At 44.7% G+C, this 18,839-nt stretch overlaps 1 protein-coding gene across 2 annotated transcripts in view; it reads left to right on the top strand.

The window, feature by feature from the left end:
• LOC133446714 (NACHT, LRR and PYD domains-containing protein 3-like) overlaps positions 1 to 18,839 on the top strand; it is a 39,919-nt gene that overhangs the window by 19,460 nt on the left and 1,620 nt on the right. The window contains exons 7-10 of one of the 2 annotated variants that reach the window (XM_061724715.1): positions 494 to 2,276; positions 2,617 to 2,790; positions 7,493 to 7,666; positions 7,778 to 7,948. The exons of the other annotated variant lie outside the window; for it this stretch is intronic. Coding sequence (XP_061580699.1) covers positions 494 to 2,276; positions 2,617 to 2,790; positions 7,493 to 7,666; positions 7,778 to 7,948 — 2,302 coding nt within the window. The remainder of the gene's footprint in view (positions 1 to 493; positions 2,277 to 2,616; positions 2,791 to 7,492; positions 7,667 to 7,777; positions 7,949 to 18,839) is intronic. 2 annotated transcript variants of the gene reach the window in all.

Below are 18,839 nucleotides of genomic sequence, written 5' to 3'. Positions count from 1 at the left end.
GGAGCTGGCGGACTTCCTGCAGAGCAGTAAGATGTTTCTCTGAACATCTGAACTGCTGGATAAACCACACCCAATGTCTCAGTAGATGACCAACATTCACAGATCAGGCACAACATTAAACCCACTGGAAGGTGGAGGAACTCAGCTCATCTTCTGTTAGGAACATCTCATTAATAGGGTCATTAATATCCCAGTAAATTAAAGTTTTATTCTAAAGAGTTGAACCGTGTAGATTCAATATTCAGTTCCAGCAAACACAAAACAAACACAACTTGTGTGTCTGAAGTGAATCGTAGAGGAAACACTGTTGTTGTTCCTCTGATTGATCGGAGGGGTTTTTGGGAGGAAAACGCTTCAATACTCCTCATTTAACGGCTGATCAGTGAATGTTGGAATGTTGATTCTTTAAAGGAAGTAGAACTTGTTGTGGGCTGGTTTTAAAGCACTAAGTGGTTTTCTTTTTCTTTTTTGCTGGTTTTTCATCTTTATTTAGAGACCTTCGCTGCCGTTTGTCAATCCAAACTCAAAGGTCAGCTGCAGAAGAAGTACCAGCATGTGTCTGAGGGGATCACTAAAGCAGGAAAGAAAACTCTTCTGGAGCAGATCTACACGGAGCTCTACATCACAGAGGGAGGGACCGGAGAGATCAACGAAGAACATGAAGTCAGACAGATTGAAGCAGCTTCCAGGAAACTAGAAAGAGCAGAAATGGCCGTCAGACAGAAAGACATCTTTAAACCCCCACCTGGAAGAGGAGGACCAATCAGAACGGTGATGACGAAGGGAGTGGCCGGCATCGGGAAAACAGTCCTAACACAGAAGTTTAGTCTGGACTGGGCTGAAGGCAGAACCAACCAGGACATCCAGTTCCTGCTTCCATTCACCTTCAGAGAGCTGAATGTGCTGAGAGAGGAGAAGTTCAGCTTGGTGGAACTTGTTCATCGCTTCTTCACTGAAACCAAAGAAATCTGCAGCTTTGAAGAGTTCCAGGTCGTGTTCATCTTTGACGGTCTGGACGAGAGTCGACTTCCTCTGGACTTCCACAACTCTACAATCGTCAGTGACCCCAGAATGTCCACCTCAGTGGACGTGCTGCTGACAAACCTCATCAGGGGGAACCTGCTTCCTTCTGCTCGTCTCTGGATCACCACACGACCCGCAGCAGCCAATCAGATCCCTCCTTACTGTGTTGACATGGTGACAGAAGTCAGAGGGTTCACTGACCCACAGAAGGAGGAATACTTCAGGAAGAGGTTCAGAGAAGAGGAGCAAACCAGCAGGATCATCTCCCACATCAAGACATCACGGAGCCTCCACATCATGTGCCACATCCCAGTGTTCTGCTGGATCACTGCTACGGTCCTGGAGAACGTCCTGGAGAACGTCCTTGAAACCAGAGAGGGAGGGGAGCTGCCCAAGACCCTGACTGAGATGTACATCCACTTCCTGGTGGTCCAGGCCAAACTGAAGAAGGTCAAGTATGACGGAGGAGCTGAGACTGATGATCACTGGAGTCCAGAGAGCAGGGAGATGGTGGAGTCTCTGGGAAAACTGGCTTTTGAGCAGCTGCAGAAAGGAATCCTGATCTTCTATGAATCAGACCTGAGAGAGTGTGGCTTCGATGACAGACAGGCTTCAGTGTACTCAGGAGTGTTCACCCAGATCTTTAGAGAGGAGAGCAACCTTTACCAGGACCAGGTCTTCTGCTTCATCCATCTGAGTGTTCAGGAGTATCTGGCTGCTCTTCATGTTCATCTGACCTTCATCAACTCTGGAGTCAACCTGCTGGGAGATCAACCAACAACTCACCCTTCTTCAATCGGTTTCTATCAGACAGCTGTGGACAAGGCCTTACAGAGTCCCAACGGTCATCTGGACTTGTTCCTGCGCTTCCTCCTGGGTCTTTCACTGGAGACCAATCAGAACATCCTACGAGGTCTGATGACATCAAACCAAGGAAGTTCACAGAACAATCAGGAAACCATTGAATACATCAAGAAGAAGATCAGTGAGGATCTGTCTGCAGAGAGAAGCATCAACCTGTTCCACTGTCTGAATGAACTGAACGATCGGTCTCTGGTGAAGGAGGTCCAAGAGTCCCTGAGGTCTGGACGTCTCTCCACAGATAAACTGTCTCCTGCTCAGTTGTCGGCTCTGGTCTTCATCTTACTGTCATCAGGAGAAGATCTGGAGGTGTTTGACCTGAAGAAGTTCTCAGCTTCAGAGGAGGCTCTACGGAGGCTGCTGCCGGTGGTCAAAGCCTCCAAGAAAGTTATGTAAGTACCAACAGACACATGTTGGACATCTGGAGCTAGTTTCTGACTACGTCTGGTTTTACCTCCAGATTTCATGTTTTCTTCACTTGTTTGGGTCTTTTTTTCAGCACAACCTCACATGAGTGAGTTTACGCTGGTTCTTTAATTTCCAGAGACTTTAACGACACATTGGACCTAAAATCACACACAAACATAAACTCTGACAAAGAAACACGTTCATTTCTGTTTGTACTGGGGGGGCAGGATGAGCTAAAGACCAGCAGAACAGTTGGAGACACAACTACATTTTCTTCCACAACAGTGAAATAACCTGGTTGTTGTTCTTTTCTTCCGTCTGCAGACTGAGTGGCTGTCACCTCTCAGAGGACATCTGTCCACTTCTGTCCTCAGTTCTCAGCTCTCAGTCCTCCAGTCTGACAGAACTGGACCTGAGTAACAACGACCTGCAGGATTCTGGACTGGAGCAGCTGTGTCCTGGACTGGAGAGTCCACACTGTACACTGGAGTCTCTCAGGTCAGGATTTATTCAAGTCTTTTCCTTCTGACTCCCTTGCAGCAGATAATTCACTTCAGTCCAGTTTTACTAATAATAATATTGGCTTGGTTTTATATAGCACCCTTCAAGGCACCTAGAGCGCTTTACAGAGATCATTATTCATTCATACACAATCTCACCGGTGGGGGTAGCTACGTTTGTAGCCACAGCTGCTACGTTTGTAGCGACAGCTGCTACGTTAGTAGCGACAGCTGTCCTGCAGACTGACGGAAGCGTGGCTGCCATACTGACCAAACGGCCCTTCCGACCACCATCAAAAATTCATACACATTCAAACACATTCACACGGGTCCGGTGGGTAAGGTGTCTTGCCCAAGGACACTACGACAGCAACTGGGATGGAGCGGGATTCGAACCACCAACCTTCCCATCATTGGACGACCCGCTCTACCACCTGAGCTACTGCCGACCCGGTACTACTGGTAGAACCCACTTCACTACAAACTCACCTCAACACTCGACACAGAAATCAAAGGTTTAAACCTCAGTGGGGTCTAATCAGTACCATATCATTGATTCTTGATTAACTAAATCTTGATTAAGTTATGGGAACAACACTTTCTCTCCATCTTTCTGGAGGTCTGCTTTAAAACCAGCAGTTGTGAATTAAATCACGGGACGACCTGCTCTGACCTTTTACCTTCTGCTCCTGACAGACGACACCGTCCAACGTTGTTGACATTGAAGCTGTAGTTCTGTCAACAACATCATCCAGCTGTGCAGCAGCAGGATTCAGGATTCCAGCAGAATATCTCCTTCCACTACGCAGATGACACACAACTTTACATTTCAATGTCACCAGGAAACATTGAGCCCATACAAGTGTTGAGTAGATGCAGAGATCAGATCAATAAGTGGATGTGACATAATGTTCTTCAGTTGAACACAAACAAAACTGAACTGAACTTTTGGACCAGAAAAAGAGCGTTTAAGAGTCAACACACAGCTTCAGCTATTACAGCTAAAAACCACTGATGAGACCTGAAATCTGGGTGTAGTCATGGACTCAGACCTGAAATTTGGGTGTAGTCATGGACTCAGACCTGGAATCTGGGTGCAGTCATGGACTCTAACATCTCCAGGATCAAGGACTGATGTCTCTGCAGGACCTTGAAGAACTCATCCATGTTTATCTTCATTGGACTTGATTACTGCAACGGCGTCTTCACAGGTCTGACTAGCTGTCAATCACACAGCTGATCCAGAGCGCTGCTGGTTCTCACCAGAACCAAGAAGGTGGACACATCAGTCCAGTTCTGAGATCTTTACACCGGCTCCCTGTTCCTCAGAGAATATACTTTAAAATACTTCTGGTAGTTTATGAATCACTGAATGTTTCAGGACCAAAATACATCAGAGACTTGTTAGCATAGCATCCACCCTGACCTCTCAGGTGTCCTGGTTCAGGTCTGCTCTGCATCCCCAGAACCAGAACCAGAACCAGAACCAAACCTGGAGAAGCAGCATTCAGCTTCTATGCTCCACAGATCTGGAACAAACCTCCAGAAACCTGCAGGAACACAAACCCTCAGTTCCTTTGAATCAAGTTAAAACTTGTTAGTTTAAAGCCTTTGATGGATTATTTAAACTATTCTGAATTGAACTTTAAACAATGATAATAATAGTACTTAAATGTAACTCTAGTTTCAGTAACTTTTATTTATTCTGCCAAATGCACTAAAAGTCATGATTTAAATGTTTTCCTCTTTATTTTTCATATTTTTATCATGTGAAGCAGCTTGAATTGTTTGTTGCTGAAATGTGATTTAACACAAACTTTACTGAAGACCAGCAGAACAGTCGGAGACACAACTACATTTTCTTCAACAACAGTGAAATAACCAGGGGCCTCATTTATAAAAGAGTGTGTAGGATTCATAATAAAAGTGCATGTGCGCCCAAAAGCCAAAAATGGCGTGCGCACAAAAAAATCCTGATTTATAAAACCGTGTGCACCCACATCTGCACGCAATGTTCTCTTTATAAATCACAGTCCAGCTGGAAGGTTGCGCAGGTGAATTCTCCTCATACCCCCCCCTCGACACGCCCACTTTCTATCATGAATGGTCAATGCAAACTACTTGATGACTGTGTTTGCATATGAATGAGCCTGCTGAGATGCGCAGCGGCTTCCTGCAGTCTGTTTCTGCTGTGCGTCAGGATGAATGAGATGTGTCCAGCCACCGTGACACTAAATTACACGGAGACTGGAAGATGGAGATGTTGTGGATGAGGTGGAGGCCAGGAAAACCACATTATTTGGTGGTCACAGTAGTGACATTACTAACAAAAAGAAAGAATGTGAGTGGCAGCACGTTGATGCTGCTGTAAACGCCGTGAGTGCCACGGACAGATCTGTGGCAGAAATAAAAAAGAAGTGGTGCGATTTGAAGGTGGAGGTCAAGAGGAGAGTGGCCCGGTGTCGTGCCAAAAATTGATTGCCTGCCAGAATTAGATGTCTCCCCTGAAAATGGGTGTTTTTACCTGCCAAAAATTGATTGAAGGCCAAATACATTTAATGAAAGGTAGTTTCTGCCTAAAGCTGATTTTATCTCATTCTTGAGCTTCATAATATAAACACTAGAGCTCACAGGATTGCTTTTAACACTTTTAAAGGACCATTACAACACAAAATAAGCATTTTCTCCTGGCAAAAATGGATTGAAGGCCAAATACAGTTAATGAAAAGTTGTTTCTGTCTAAATATGACTTGATCTCATTCTTGAGCTTCATAATCTGAAAATCTGACGTTTCAGCGCTATCGCTCAACTGCTGCTGTGCGCGCTCCCGCGGCCAGAAATCAGATTCTGGCAGGCAATCACTTTTTGGCACGACACTGGCACGGTATGTCCTGCACCGTGGCTGCAGCACCAGAGTGTCCCAAGCACAAATGGCGCAGCTGGAAGTGGCCAACTGACTGACGCTGTGCTTCAAACACAGAGGGACACGGTCAGCGCTATTATATTGTAAGTCTGATATGTGATGACATTGGCCGGGTTTCCCAGATCCAACCTCTCTTAAGGATTTAAGAGAGGTTCAAAGAAGGTTTGAACTAAGAGAGAACCCTAAGATACGGGTGTTTCCCAGATGACTTCTTAACACCGTTCTTTAGTTTCGCTCTTTCAGACGCTCTTTGGAGCAGCTGTCCGGTTCTGAAACCAAATGAATCGATGCCAGGCAAATCGATCACCGATCACTATCAGCGCATTTTCACACGCAGCACTGCTGCCTAACGCACTAATTCACTGCTGCCTGTGCGTTATAATAAAAAATTAAGATGATAAATATAATTCAATGACCCTTTTTCATCCAAACGGTGCGTTACTCCGTTATTTCTGGCTACAGTGAGGCTTTTTTTCCCCACACGCAGAAACCGGGAGGAAACGGGGTGGGCGTGTGTGTGCATTCAAAAACATGAGCCAAGAGAAGGCGAGTTTCGCAAATCGCAACGTGGAATTACAGCAATCCCTGGTTTTTCGCAGGGGTTATGTTCCAAAAAGAACCCGTGATAAGTGAAATTCTTTTTACAATTATAGAGGGCTTCAGATTGCAGAGATCATCCCCGCCTCGCACGTATTCCTCCTCTTCTGAATGATGCGGCATCCCGACTCGCGCTGTATACAGCGCGAGTCGGCAGGTGGGTTTTTTCAAGAGAAGAAAATAGTTATGGGTCGTTGTCTTCGCTCTTTTTTCTTCTGGGCAAAAAGATTCTTTAATATAAACCGACACCATTGATTATATTTGAGACTGTAATGAACGATTCATCAAAGGATCTCGTTCTTCAGCTGCTGCTTCCCTGTCATCACATAGGTGCGCTCGGGCTCGGGCACGGCGCAGGTGTCACGGCTGCCTGACAGCCCGGTCCGACAGCACGTCCAGGGGATTGAAGTGCTGACGCACGAATGCGTTCATGAAAAACAGTTCTGCTTCGCGCACGGCGATGCGGTTGATTTGCAGCGAGAACATGCTGTATAGCAGCCAAATTATCAAATAAATGATATTCATGATGATCGTTTTATTTGTGCGTAAAGCATAAAGCATATACAGGAACACACTTGTTATTCCTTATTTTTCTTTTTTTCCCCCTTTGCTGTCACCAATAAATGCAAAACAATATAAATCTAAAGTATAAAATAGATCAAAATTTGTGCGGGGTGCATTGTTTTAATATCTCATCGCTTGGTGTGATATTGATTTGCCTGACGCGGCTGGATCTGTGAGTCTTTGTTCACTAAGATGGTTGTAAAGACTGGGTCAGCAGCATCTTTCATTTCCTTCTTAATGAAAGAGATACTTAAGCTAAGAGCGACTCTGGGAAACGCGATTTTCTTTCACAGGCTCCTTAAGAAGGTTTGAAAGAAGTCTTTCGCTGTTAAGAACTACTTAACTGATCTGGGAAACCCGGCCATTAAAAGTATGACATGAATATGGCTTCATTTCACCACCTCACCGCCTGCGTCGCCAGTTCCCCATATCTTCAAAAGGTTTGTGCGCTAGGGTCAGGGTTAGCGTAAAGATACACACATTTTTCCATTAGTTTTTTTTTTAAATCCCAACCTTTGCATAGAAGGTGGCGTGCGCATCTTTCAAGCCCTGTTTTGTGCGCAAGCAAGCTTTATAAATGAGGCCCCTGGTCGTTGTTCTTTTCTTCCGTCTGCAGACTGAGTGGCTGTCACCTCTCAGGGAACATCTGTCCACTTCTGTCCTCAGTTCTCAGCTCTCAGTCCTCCAGTCTGACAGAACTTGACCTGAGCAACAACGACCTGCAGGATTCTGGATTGGAGCAGCTGTGTCCTGGACTGGAGAGTCCACACTGTAAACTGGAGTCTCTCAGGTCAGGATTCATTCAAGTCTTTTCCAGTTCCAGTGAACAGGCTGCTAAACGTATCTGCAGCAGGACACTTGAGCAGAGAACATGCAACAGACCTGTGTTGTGTGTCTGCAGGCTGTCAGGCTGTCTGATCTCAGAGGAAGGAAGTTCTTCTCTGGTCTCAGCTCTGACCTCCAACCCATCCCACCTGAGAGAGCTGGACCTGAGCTACAACCATCCAGGGGAGTCAGTAGGGAAGCTTCTGTGTAGACTGGAGGATCCCCGCTGGAGACTGGCCACTCTCAGGTAGGACACACTCAGGTAGAACACTCTCAGGTAGGACACTCTCAGGTAGGACACTCTCAGGTAGGACACTCTCAGGTAGGACACTCTCAGGTAGGACACACTCAGGTAGGACACTCAGGTGGGACACACTCAGGTAGGACACTCTCAGGTAGGACACTCTCAGGTAGGACACTCTTAGGTAGGACACACTCAGATAGGACACTCTCAGGTAGGACACACTGCTGGGTGGGGGGGGGGATTATTTGGTGGTAATTATGGTGGAGCAGGTGTGGGGGTTTTGCTCTGTCTCAGGTGATTGCTCAGGGCTGTAGTGGGATGTTATTTAGCGCAGTTATTCTTAACCATAGGGCCGCGGCCCAAACTTGGGCCGCAAGCGCCACCTAGTGGGCCGCAAAAAAATTCTGTTTTGTACGTGTGGGCCGCGAGGGCCGCAGGAGGGCATAGCAACTCCCGACCATGTGGTGGCGCTAATGCATTAGTCAGTTGTTACTTTAACCAGCTCCATAAATGAGGAGAAGGAGACACTCAGCTAGCTGTACGCTAACAGGATGGAGCAATATTTAAAACGGAAAAATGAAGACGACAACCCCCCCAAAAGTACATGAGTTACTGACAAATATTTATACATTTATTTCTGCAGAATACTATTTTTTTTTATCGAACAACTGTCTGAAGAGGTTATTGAAAAGTTTAGGTCGAATTTGTGAAACCTGAGCCTGAAATGACGTCTAGTCGGCCGACTAAAGACGCCGTGAGAGCAGGCCTGCAATCCTGCCGCCTCTCCTGCCTCGACTCCGCCACTTGATGACGTAACCACGGGGCCGCTGACGGCCGAGCTGATCCAGGCCATGATGACTTCCCTAAAGTCCGACATTTGTGGCAAAATCGACGCTCTCTCTCACAGTCTCAGGGCAGAGATATCGCTTGTCAGTAACGACCTTAGGAAGTCTATCGAGGCTGTACAAGACAAACTCGATAAACACGGAGCGGCCCTATCGGAGCTGGAGCGGAGCTCCTCGGATCACAGCACCCGCATTACCGAGCTAGAGGCTAACGTCGGGCTGCTAACTACTAAAGTGGCGTACCATGACGACAAGTGCGAGGACCTGGAGAGCAGGATGCGGAGGAATAATATCCGTCTCGTTGGTGTACCGGAGGGACTGGAGGGGCCGCGCCCGACGGAGTTCATGGCTGAGCTGCTCCAGGATCTGCTTCACCTGGAGGAAAAGCCGTTGCTGGACCGGGCCCACCGCACCCTACGGACCCGGCCCCGGGAAGGAGAGCCGCCGCGGCCATTTGTCATCAGGGTCCATTTCTTCCACGTCCGCAATGATATCCTGAAAAGGTCCGGGGCATCGTCTCCTCTCTTATACAAGGGTAAGAGAGTGTCCATTTTTCCGGATTACACCACGGCCGTGGCTAAGAAACGAGCCACTTTCGGGCCCGTGAAGCGCCAGTTGCGTGACTGTCCAGGCGTGAAGTTTGGCCTCATCTATCCCGCGGTTCTGAGACTGACACTGCCGGACAACACCACGCGGAGGTTCGAGGACCCCACGTCTGCAGCCGACTTTATTAAAAAGATAAAGAAAGCTGTGCCTCACGATGGGGAGCAACTGGTCGGTTAGCTGTGAAATGCTAATCATTTAGCATGCTGGCTGCGGCTCCGGCTGCAGCTCTGGCTGCCAGGAGAGCAACTTTTCGCTTTTCTTTTTCAAGAACAATTATCCCTGTCTTTCTTCCTCCTCTGTGGACAATTTATATTGGGCAGATTACAGCTGATTTGCTGAGGGGGTTATTTATTTGTTTATTTTTTTTGTATTTATTTATTTTTCATAAATGTTAATACATTAGTATTATTAGTATTAACTTTATTTTGGATCTGAGGCAGTTTAACGCCAATAATTCACTGTTTATGTAGCCTACCCTTAGTTTTTGTTTTATTTTATTTTTTTCTACTCTGACCTTTTTTCTGACAGTCACTGTGGACATTCAGGCCCTTCTATGTTATTAAGGTGTTGTTTTTCTTTTGTTTCATTTTTCTTTTTGCGAGATATCAATGGCTATATTCAGTATCTGAATATTCACAGGTTGCCTTAAATGCCAATAGTTGGCTATTATTACCGATAATTCTAGGTTTCTACCATTTTGGTTTTTATTTTTTATTTTCATTTATTAAAAAAAACAGAGCAGGGGGGAGAGGGGAGAAAAAAAAAGAAACCGTTAGTTCGACCCAAAACCTTTTTTTTTGTTGGAGGGGTCTCTTCTGACCTTGCGGATAACCAGTTCATGCAGGTATTGTATAATTTGGCTGTATGGTCACGATCTCAGGTAGCAGTTAGTAAGGGCGGTGTTTAGCTCTGGGAATTATTTGTATTTGGGGTTTAGCTTGCATCTCATTTGGAGAGATGCTTCGGCCTTGTGATTTATTGTCTCTTAAACTTGCACTATTACAGTCGACTAAGATCTTTTTATGTTTACTCTGCTGTGTTTTGTATATATCCTCCTTTAACTAAGACATGACTCAGCCTGATGTATCCCGCCCGGCAGGAGGGAATGGCCTTAACTTTCTAACTTGGAACTGCAGGGGAATAAATAATCCGGTCAAACGCAGTAAGGTACTCCACCATATTCAACAACTGAAAGCCCATGTTATTTTTCTCCAATAAACTCATCTTAAGGTATTACAGCATTCAAGTCTGCGGTGTAGATGGGTGGGTCAGGTGTTTCATTCTTCATTTCAAAGTAACGCAAGAGGTGTGGCTATTTTACTTCATAACTCTGTTCCTTTCACATGTTCAAACATGGTTTCCGACCCAAATGGCAGATATGTTATTGTCAGCGGTAGGCTTTTCAATACTAATGTGCTTCTGGTCAATATCTATGCCCCTAACTGGGACAATTTTAGGTGGTGATTTTAACTGCTGGTTGGATCCTCACCTTGATCGATCTTCCACTAAAACTGCCAATTTGTCAACTTCAGCCAGTGTAATCCGATCCTTCATGTCTGACTTTGCGGTTTCTGACCCATGGAGAGTTGCTAATCCAACTGGGAGGGCATATTCCTTTTTTTCGTCAGTTCACCACACTTTAACCGTATAGATTACTTCCTCATAGATAACAGACTTCTCCATTCCATATCTTCATGTTCATATAATTCAATTGTAATATCTGACCACGCCACTGTTACAATGGAAGTATGTTTCCAAAATTTTGATAATTTGCGACCACCATGGCGGCTAAATGTTCAATTGCTCAGTACGGAAGGTTTTGTCAACTTTGTTGCAGATCAGATAGACTTTTTTGTAAGCACAAATAAAACCCTGGGTATCTCTATATCCACTTTCTGGGAAAACCCTGAAGGCTTACAGGGTCGGGAGATTAATGATGAGTTCAGAGGATTCTATCAGACCCTTTATGCTTCTGAATATCAACCGGAAACATCGGACCTCGACAACTTTTTCCACTCCCTCAATGTGCCTGTGGTTAGTCGTGATCCGTCTGAAAAATAAGAGGAGCCGATCTCTGTAGAGGAATTATCCATGGCAGTCAAATCTCTTCAATCCAGTAGGAGCCCAGGGCCTGATGGTTACTCTGCTGAATTTTACAAAAGGCTTTTTCCTAAATTAGCCCCTATTCTATTAGAAATATACAATGAAGCATTTACAAATGGAACTCTCCCACAAACACTTACACAAGCGACCATCTCTCTTATTTTGAAAAAAAACAAAGATCCTCTTCACAGATCACAGATCGACACCTTTCTCAAACCACTTCCTACTCTGAAAGGCACCCTGACAATCATTTATAGACAGATTTGCTCCTTACAAACTACCTCATTAAACGGCATTAAAGCTTCATGGGAGGAGGAGCTGGGTGAAGTTATATCTGATAAAATATGGGAAGAGGCGCTTAAAAAGGTGCACACTTCCTCCATCTGTGCTAGACATGGCTTAATCCAATGTAAGCTTATTCATAGGGCCCACTGGACCAGGAGGAGACTGTCTAAGATTTACAAAGATGTGGATCCTAAATGTCTAAGATGTGCTCAGTCCCCTGCAAATCACCTACATGCGTTTTAGAGTTGCCCATCTTTAGCTGTTTTCTGGAAAGACATTTTTAACACGCTGTCATAAATGTGTAACATGCACATTGAACCAGACCCCATTATTGCACTGTTTGGGGTAGTTTCAGCCACACCACAACTCTCTAGAGCAAGTAAGGACGTAATTAGGGCCCGAGCACCTTCAGTGCGAAGGCCCTATTGTATCTGTAGGAATTTTTTTCTTTTTTTTCTTTCTTTCTTTCTTTCTTTTTTTTCTTTCTTTCTTTCTTTCTTTCTTTCTTTCTTTCTTTCTTTCTTTCTTTCTTTCTTTCTTTCTTTCTTTCTTTCTTTCTTTCTTTTTTCTTCTGACGAAAGGAGGGCCTTTTTGCCCCCCTAAACGTGCCCAAAAAGTCACCAAATTTTGCATGCAAGTCAGGCCTGGCGAAAAATTTGATATTTAATGGTTTACATTAATGGGCGTGGCAAAATGGCTCAACAGCGCCCCCTAGAAAACTTTGTGCCTCAAGCCCCACAATACGGTTTGACGTACATGCACGAAAATCGCTACACACCTGTATCAGTACACAACTTAAAGAAAAGTCTCTTGGCGACATGGCCGAAACCGAACAGGAAGTCGGCCATTTTGAATTAATTGTGTCACTTTGGCGCAATTTATGCCATTCCTTCGGCAGTTAATACGGCCCGAACCGTATCGTGAACCCAGGTGTGTTATACATCAAAATGTGCGTCTCCATCCTGCGACAACACGCATTACTCTTCTCTTTCAAAAGCTTTACCGTGGCGACGCTAGGCGCCAAAAAGCGCGCCCACCCTTCATCTGGTTGGTTCAGACAGAAAAAATTTTGCGCCTCAAGCCCCATAATACGGTTTGACGTACATGAACCAAAATCGGTACACACCTGTATCATGTCGCAACTTAAAGAAAAGTCTCTTGGCGCCATGGCCAAAACCGAACAGGAAGTCGGCCATTTTGAACATTCTGAATTAATCGCGTAATTTTGGAGCAATATGAGCCATTCCTTCGAGAATTAATACGGCCCGAACCTTAACGTGCACCCAGGTGTGTTATACATCAAAATGTGCGTCTCCATCCTGCGACTACACGCATTACTTTTCTCTTTCAAAAGTGTTACCGTGGCGACGCTAGATGCCAAAAAGCACGCCCCCCCTTCATCTGATTGGTCCAAAAGTCACCATATTTTGCATGCAAGGCAGGCCTGGCGAAAAATTTGATATTTCATCATTTGCATTAATGGGCGTGGCAAAATGGCTCAACAGCGCCCCCCGGAAAACTTTTTGCCTCAAGCCCCACAATACGGTTTGACATACATGCACAAAAATCGGTACACACCTGTATCATGTCGCAACTTAAAGAAAAGTCTCTTGGCGCCATGGCCGAAACCGAACAGGAAGTCGGCCATTTTTAATTGATTGTGTCATTTTGGCGCAATTTATGCCATTCCTTCGTCAATTAATACGGCCCGAACCGTAACGTGCACCCAGGTGTGTTATACATCGAAATGTGCGTATTCATCTTGGGACTACCCGCATTACTTTTCTCTTTCAAAAGTGTTACTGTGACGACGCTATACGGCAAAAAGCGCGCCTTCGCTTCATCAGATTGGTCCATATTTGATAGTTCTCCAAAAGTCACCAAATTTTGCATGCAAGCCAGGCTTGGTGATAAATTTGATATTTAATGGTTTGCATTAATGGGCGTGGCCTAACGGCTCAACAGCGCCCCCTAGAATACTTTTCTCTGCCATAACTTTTGAAAGGTTTTACATAAAGAGTCGTGGGTGGTGTCATGGGACCCAGTATTGAGTCCTTGACCATTAATTGGTGAAAATTAGCCCCGCCCCTTCTTCTGATTGGTTGTCCCTATTTTCTGCTATAACTTTTGAATGGTTTGACATAGAGAGTCGTGGGTGGTGTCACCTGAATCGGTATTGAGTCCTTGAGCTTCATTGGCCTGAATTAGCCCTGCCCCTTCTTCTGATTGGTTGTCCCTATTTTCTGCCATAACTTTTGGATGGTTTGACAAAGAGAGTCGTGGGTGGTGTCATTTCTGATATGCTTATGGGGGGCGGTGGCCGTGAGTGCGAGGGCCCGTTCATCGCTGCTTTCAGCTTTAATTGCCTTTGTCTCTTTATTAGCAAGACGTTTAATTTTACTTATGGGGAAATCTTCCGCAGCTCCTACTCACGTCTCCTGGATCAGATCTATTTTGCACTGTGTAAAACTGGAAAAAATAAGATGCACATTGAATGGGTGTACAGACAAATTCTATGCCACATGGGCCGCCTTTTTCTCATATGTTAATAAGCTTGATTTCCCTGCGGTTCCATAGTATTGTTATTTCTCCTAACTGTGTGCAGATATTTTGATTAATTTTTTTATTAGTATTTAATTTTTTATTTACATATGTATATGTTTTACTTGCTTTCACTCTGCCGGATGGATGTGAAGATTAGACAGTCTAGCAAGTATCATGATGTACATCTAAATGGCGAATGGTCTGGTTAGGAGGATCCCGTTGTTTTATCTGGTCGAACTGTAGGTAACTTAGTCAAGGCGTATTGTTGTGTTGCTTTTTTGTGTGTGTGTGTGTGTTTTTTTTTTTTAGGACAGTTTTTGTTAATGTCCTTTACTTAAGCATTATAAATAATTTGTGAATTTATACTGTTAATGTTTGTGGGCCAAAAATTCAATAAAAAAAGATTAAAAAAAAAAAAAAAAAAAAGATCTATCGTGTCACTGACTGGTACCTCTAAATGTGCATTGAAAGCTAGCTACCTCGTAGCCAGATGTGTGGCAGAGAGTAAGAAAGCTTTCACCGTAGCAGAGGAGTTGGTTCTGCCTGCTGCTGTTGATACATGTGCCGTGAGATGATCGGAGAGACATATCGTGGACATGGCCTCACACATACAGCAACAACTCATTGGAAGAGTAAAAAGTAGCCCATTTTTCTCTTTGCAACTTGACGAGTCCACTGATGTCACGAATGCTGCACTGCTGCTGGTTTTTGTTCGCTATCGCTGGGACAATAGTTTGCACGAAGACATACTGTCTTGTGGAGAGCTACCAACACGAACTACGGCTCAGGAATGTTTCCGCTGCATGGATAACTACTTCAGTGAGAACGGCATGGACTGGCAGAACTGTGTCGGGGTGTGCAGTGACGGTGCAGCATCAATGACTGGCAAGCATCACGGCCTCATCAGACGGATACTCGATCGTGCACCAGAAGCTAAATGAACACACTGTTTTCTCCACCGTGAAAGCCTTGCAGCAAAAAAGATTTCAGAGTTCCACGAGGTGATGGATATGTGTGAAAACCATCAACTTTATTAAAAACAATGCAGATGTTTAGCTAAACTTTGTGAGGACATGGAAGCAGATCAAATCCAGCTGCTTTATCACAGTGAAGTGAGACGGCTCTCAAGAGGACTGATCCTCAACCGTCTGTTTGAACTGAGGAATGAGGTCTTCTCATTTCTCACTGAGAAAAAAATCTCCTCTTGCACATCACCATGCCAACACAAGGTTCAAAGCAAAACGTGCCTATTTTTTCACTACTGAACCAGCTGAACATCTCACTTCAACGAAGAACCAGCAACATATTTGTTGTTGAAGACAAAGTTCAAGCTTTCAAGAGGAAACTTGCTTTGTGGACCAAGAGGGCCCAGGAAAAGAGAATGAACATGTTTCCACTTTTGTCTGACATTTTGGAAAACTCCCCCCAGGTGAATATCAGTGACTCTCAGCACCTCTCACAAGTGGCAGAGAAATTTGATGACTACTTTCCTGAGGATCCCAGAGAGGGACACATGTGGATTTTGGACCCGTTTTCTGTGGATCCCACTGCAAATGATGTTGCTTTGCCCTCACATCTGGAATCCCAGCTTCTGGAAGTTTCCACCGACAGCACTTTAAAGTTGCAGTGGGGCAAACTGGACCTGGGCTCCTTCTGGATTGCTGTCTCAAAGGAGTATCCATGTCTTGCACTGAGGGCTGTGAAACTCCTTCTCCTGTTCACAACAACGTATCTGTGTGAGTCAGGATTCTCCATCGTGGCCACAACTAAGCCCAAAGCCCGAAACAGACTCAGAGCAACGCTGGAGGCGACTCTGAGAGTGAGCCTTTCCCCCATTCCACCCAGACTGGACTTGATTGTGTCTCAGAGGCCCAAGTGTCTCATTAAGATTCCTCTTGTTCTGTCATGCACACATATAGTTTCATTTGCACTTTATTTCAATTTTAATTACAGTTTATTTATTTAATTTAAAAAACATTATTTTGTATTTATTGATTTTAATTTTACTTTTTATTGATTGATTTATATGTACACATAATAAAAATAGCCGGCAGGGCGGCTAATGTAGAAAAACGACAGTAGCCGGTTAATGCTGTGGATGTGTCAGAACCGACACTTTTTTTTGGAGTGTAATGTTAGGCTTCTTCAACAGCCATAAATAATTCAATTCAATTCAATTATATTTATATAGCGTCTAATACAACAAAAGTTGACTCCAGACGCTTTCCAGAGACCCAGAACATGAGCCCCGAGCAATAATTACATAAACAAATACCCTTGTCAACAACAAGCATTGCATTACATATGGGCTTCCTCAAATGGCTGCGTTACGCACCAACTGCACTGACTGGCTACTGTAAGTGACGGGTTTGAAGCGCGAATTTCATCCATTCAACTGAACTGTAGGCTGTTCTGTAGTGTAGTAACTGGACTCTTTGCTTAGTTTGTTTTGGTTTAATCAATTTGTGCAAATGGAGGAGGAGGAGAGACCTCATCTCATCATGTGCGCGCTTCGGGTTTGCGCGATTCGGGTTTAGGAGCTTCACCTTCCATGAGAGAGACGCAACAACTGTTTGTCTGTTTTCGAGGTGCAAAGAGAAGGTGGGAATAGATCTTTCCTCACAAAGACTGTCACACTGGATATTGGCGAGTACATTTCCCAGACCTATAAGGCTGGTAGAGGTGAGTGCACTCCACTGAGCTTTGCCACCTCTTGTGGGGTGCCAATGACGTGATCTGTAGTTTGTATTATTCGTTTTGGCATACTCAATTGAGGAATATACTGCATGGGATTTGGACTCAGAATAATTGCTATAATTGCCACGGCATGCTCCGGTCAGCTCGAGACAATTAGACTGGGAAGATGATTAAAATGTGATGTCCGCGCACCATGAGCTTAAAAATGTATGTACTTTGCAAAATAGCAGTTTTTCTACATTAGCCGCCCTGACGGTTATTTTGAACATTAGCCGGCTATTTTACATATTCACCGCAACCATTGACCGGCTACTTTGCAAAAAAGCCGCTTTTCTACGTTAACCGTAACATATATATATATTATTTTTTCATTCCAAGTCCTTCCTTTTTTATTTAAAGGGGACCTATTCTGAAAACCAGGTTTTTTCTTGCTTTAACATATATAAAGTGGTCTCCCCTCAGCCTGCCAACTCAGAGAAGGAGGAAAGCAACCAGATTCTGCAGTGTCTGTACAGCCGCCCGGATGATCGTCCAGTGTGATGTGGTTCTACGAGACAATAAGATTCTGATTTACATAGGTCGGCCTCCGATGCGTGAAACCACGCCCACCACTATCTCCGCCGGCCAGAGCTTCCTCCATTTTTCCGTAGCGGTGTTTCACGTCATTCAGGCAGCCAATCAGCCAGAGCCTCATTATCATAGCCCCGCCCACTCAGAATCCTGCATAGATAATGAGGTTAGAGAATGGGAAGATAAAGACATGGTTTAGAGGCTGAATGTATAATTTATTTAGCAAAAACAATCAAAAGCTTGTTTTTAAGACATTCAAGGCCTGTTTAAAATAGGTATTAGATTGCAATAATAGGTCCCCTTTAAGTAAAATCTAATTATTGATAGTTTTTTATAATAAGCCTGAACTGATTGATTTGTGCCATGAATCAAGCCTGATGTGTTTGCATGTTAACATTGACATGTTTAATAAAATTCTGAGATGATCACATTTTCCATCCATTATCTATACCCGCTTTATCCCTTGCGGGGTCACGGGGGTCTGCTGGAGCCTATCCCAGCTCATTTCAGGTGAGAGGCAGGGGTTACACCCTGGACAGGTCACCAGTCCATCACAGGGCCACATATAAACACACAAACCATTCACACAACCACGGGCAATTTAGAATCACCAATTAACCTAGCGTGCATGTTTTTGGACTGTGGGAGGAAGCCGGAGTACCAGGAGAGAACCCACGCAAGCACGGGGACAACATGCAAACTCCACACAGAAAGATCCTGCCGGGCCTGGGAGTCGAACCGGGGACCTTCTTGCTGTGAGGCAACAGTGCTAACCACTGAGCCACCGTGCTGCCCATGATCACATTTTATTATGTCAATTTATTTGACAAGGTTTTTGCTTGTTAAACTGTAGGATTTGGTTTAGTATTGAATACAAATCAAACCAAGAGTGACATCATTTTAAGCCTATACAGTGTTTATATTTAATGGGCTCTGGACTGAAATAATTGAGCCTCAAGGTCAGAAAGGTTAAGAACTCCTGATCTAGCAGATACGGGAGTGTCCAACAGGTGATGGGGGGGGGTGTAGTGGATACAGGAGTGTCCAACAGGTGATGGGGGGGGTGTAGTGGATACAGGAGTGTCCAACAGGTGATGGGGGGTGTAGTGGATACAGGAGTGTCCAACAGGTGATGGGGGGGGTGTAGTGGATACAGGAGTGTCCAACAGGTGATGGGGGGGGTGTAGTGGATACAGGAGTGTCCAACAGGTGATGGGGGGTGTAGTGGATACGGGAGTGTCCAA

This window comes from Cololabis saira, chromosome 7, assembly GCF_033807715.1.
Source record: "Cololabis saira isolate AMF1-May2022 chromosome 7, fColSai1.1, whole genome shotgun sequence".
NCBI classification, from domain to species: Eukaryota; Metazoa; Chordata; class Actinopteri; order Beloniformes; family Belonidae; genus Cololabis; species Cololabis saira.
The sequence above is the reverse complement of the archived record's forward strand: the minus strand, read 5'-3'. Positions and strand labels throughout refer to the sequence as shown.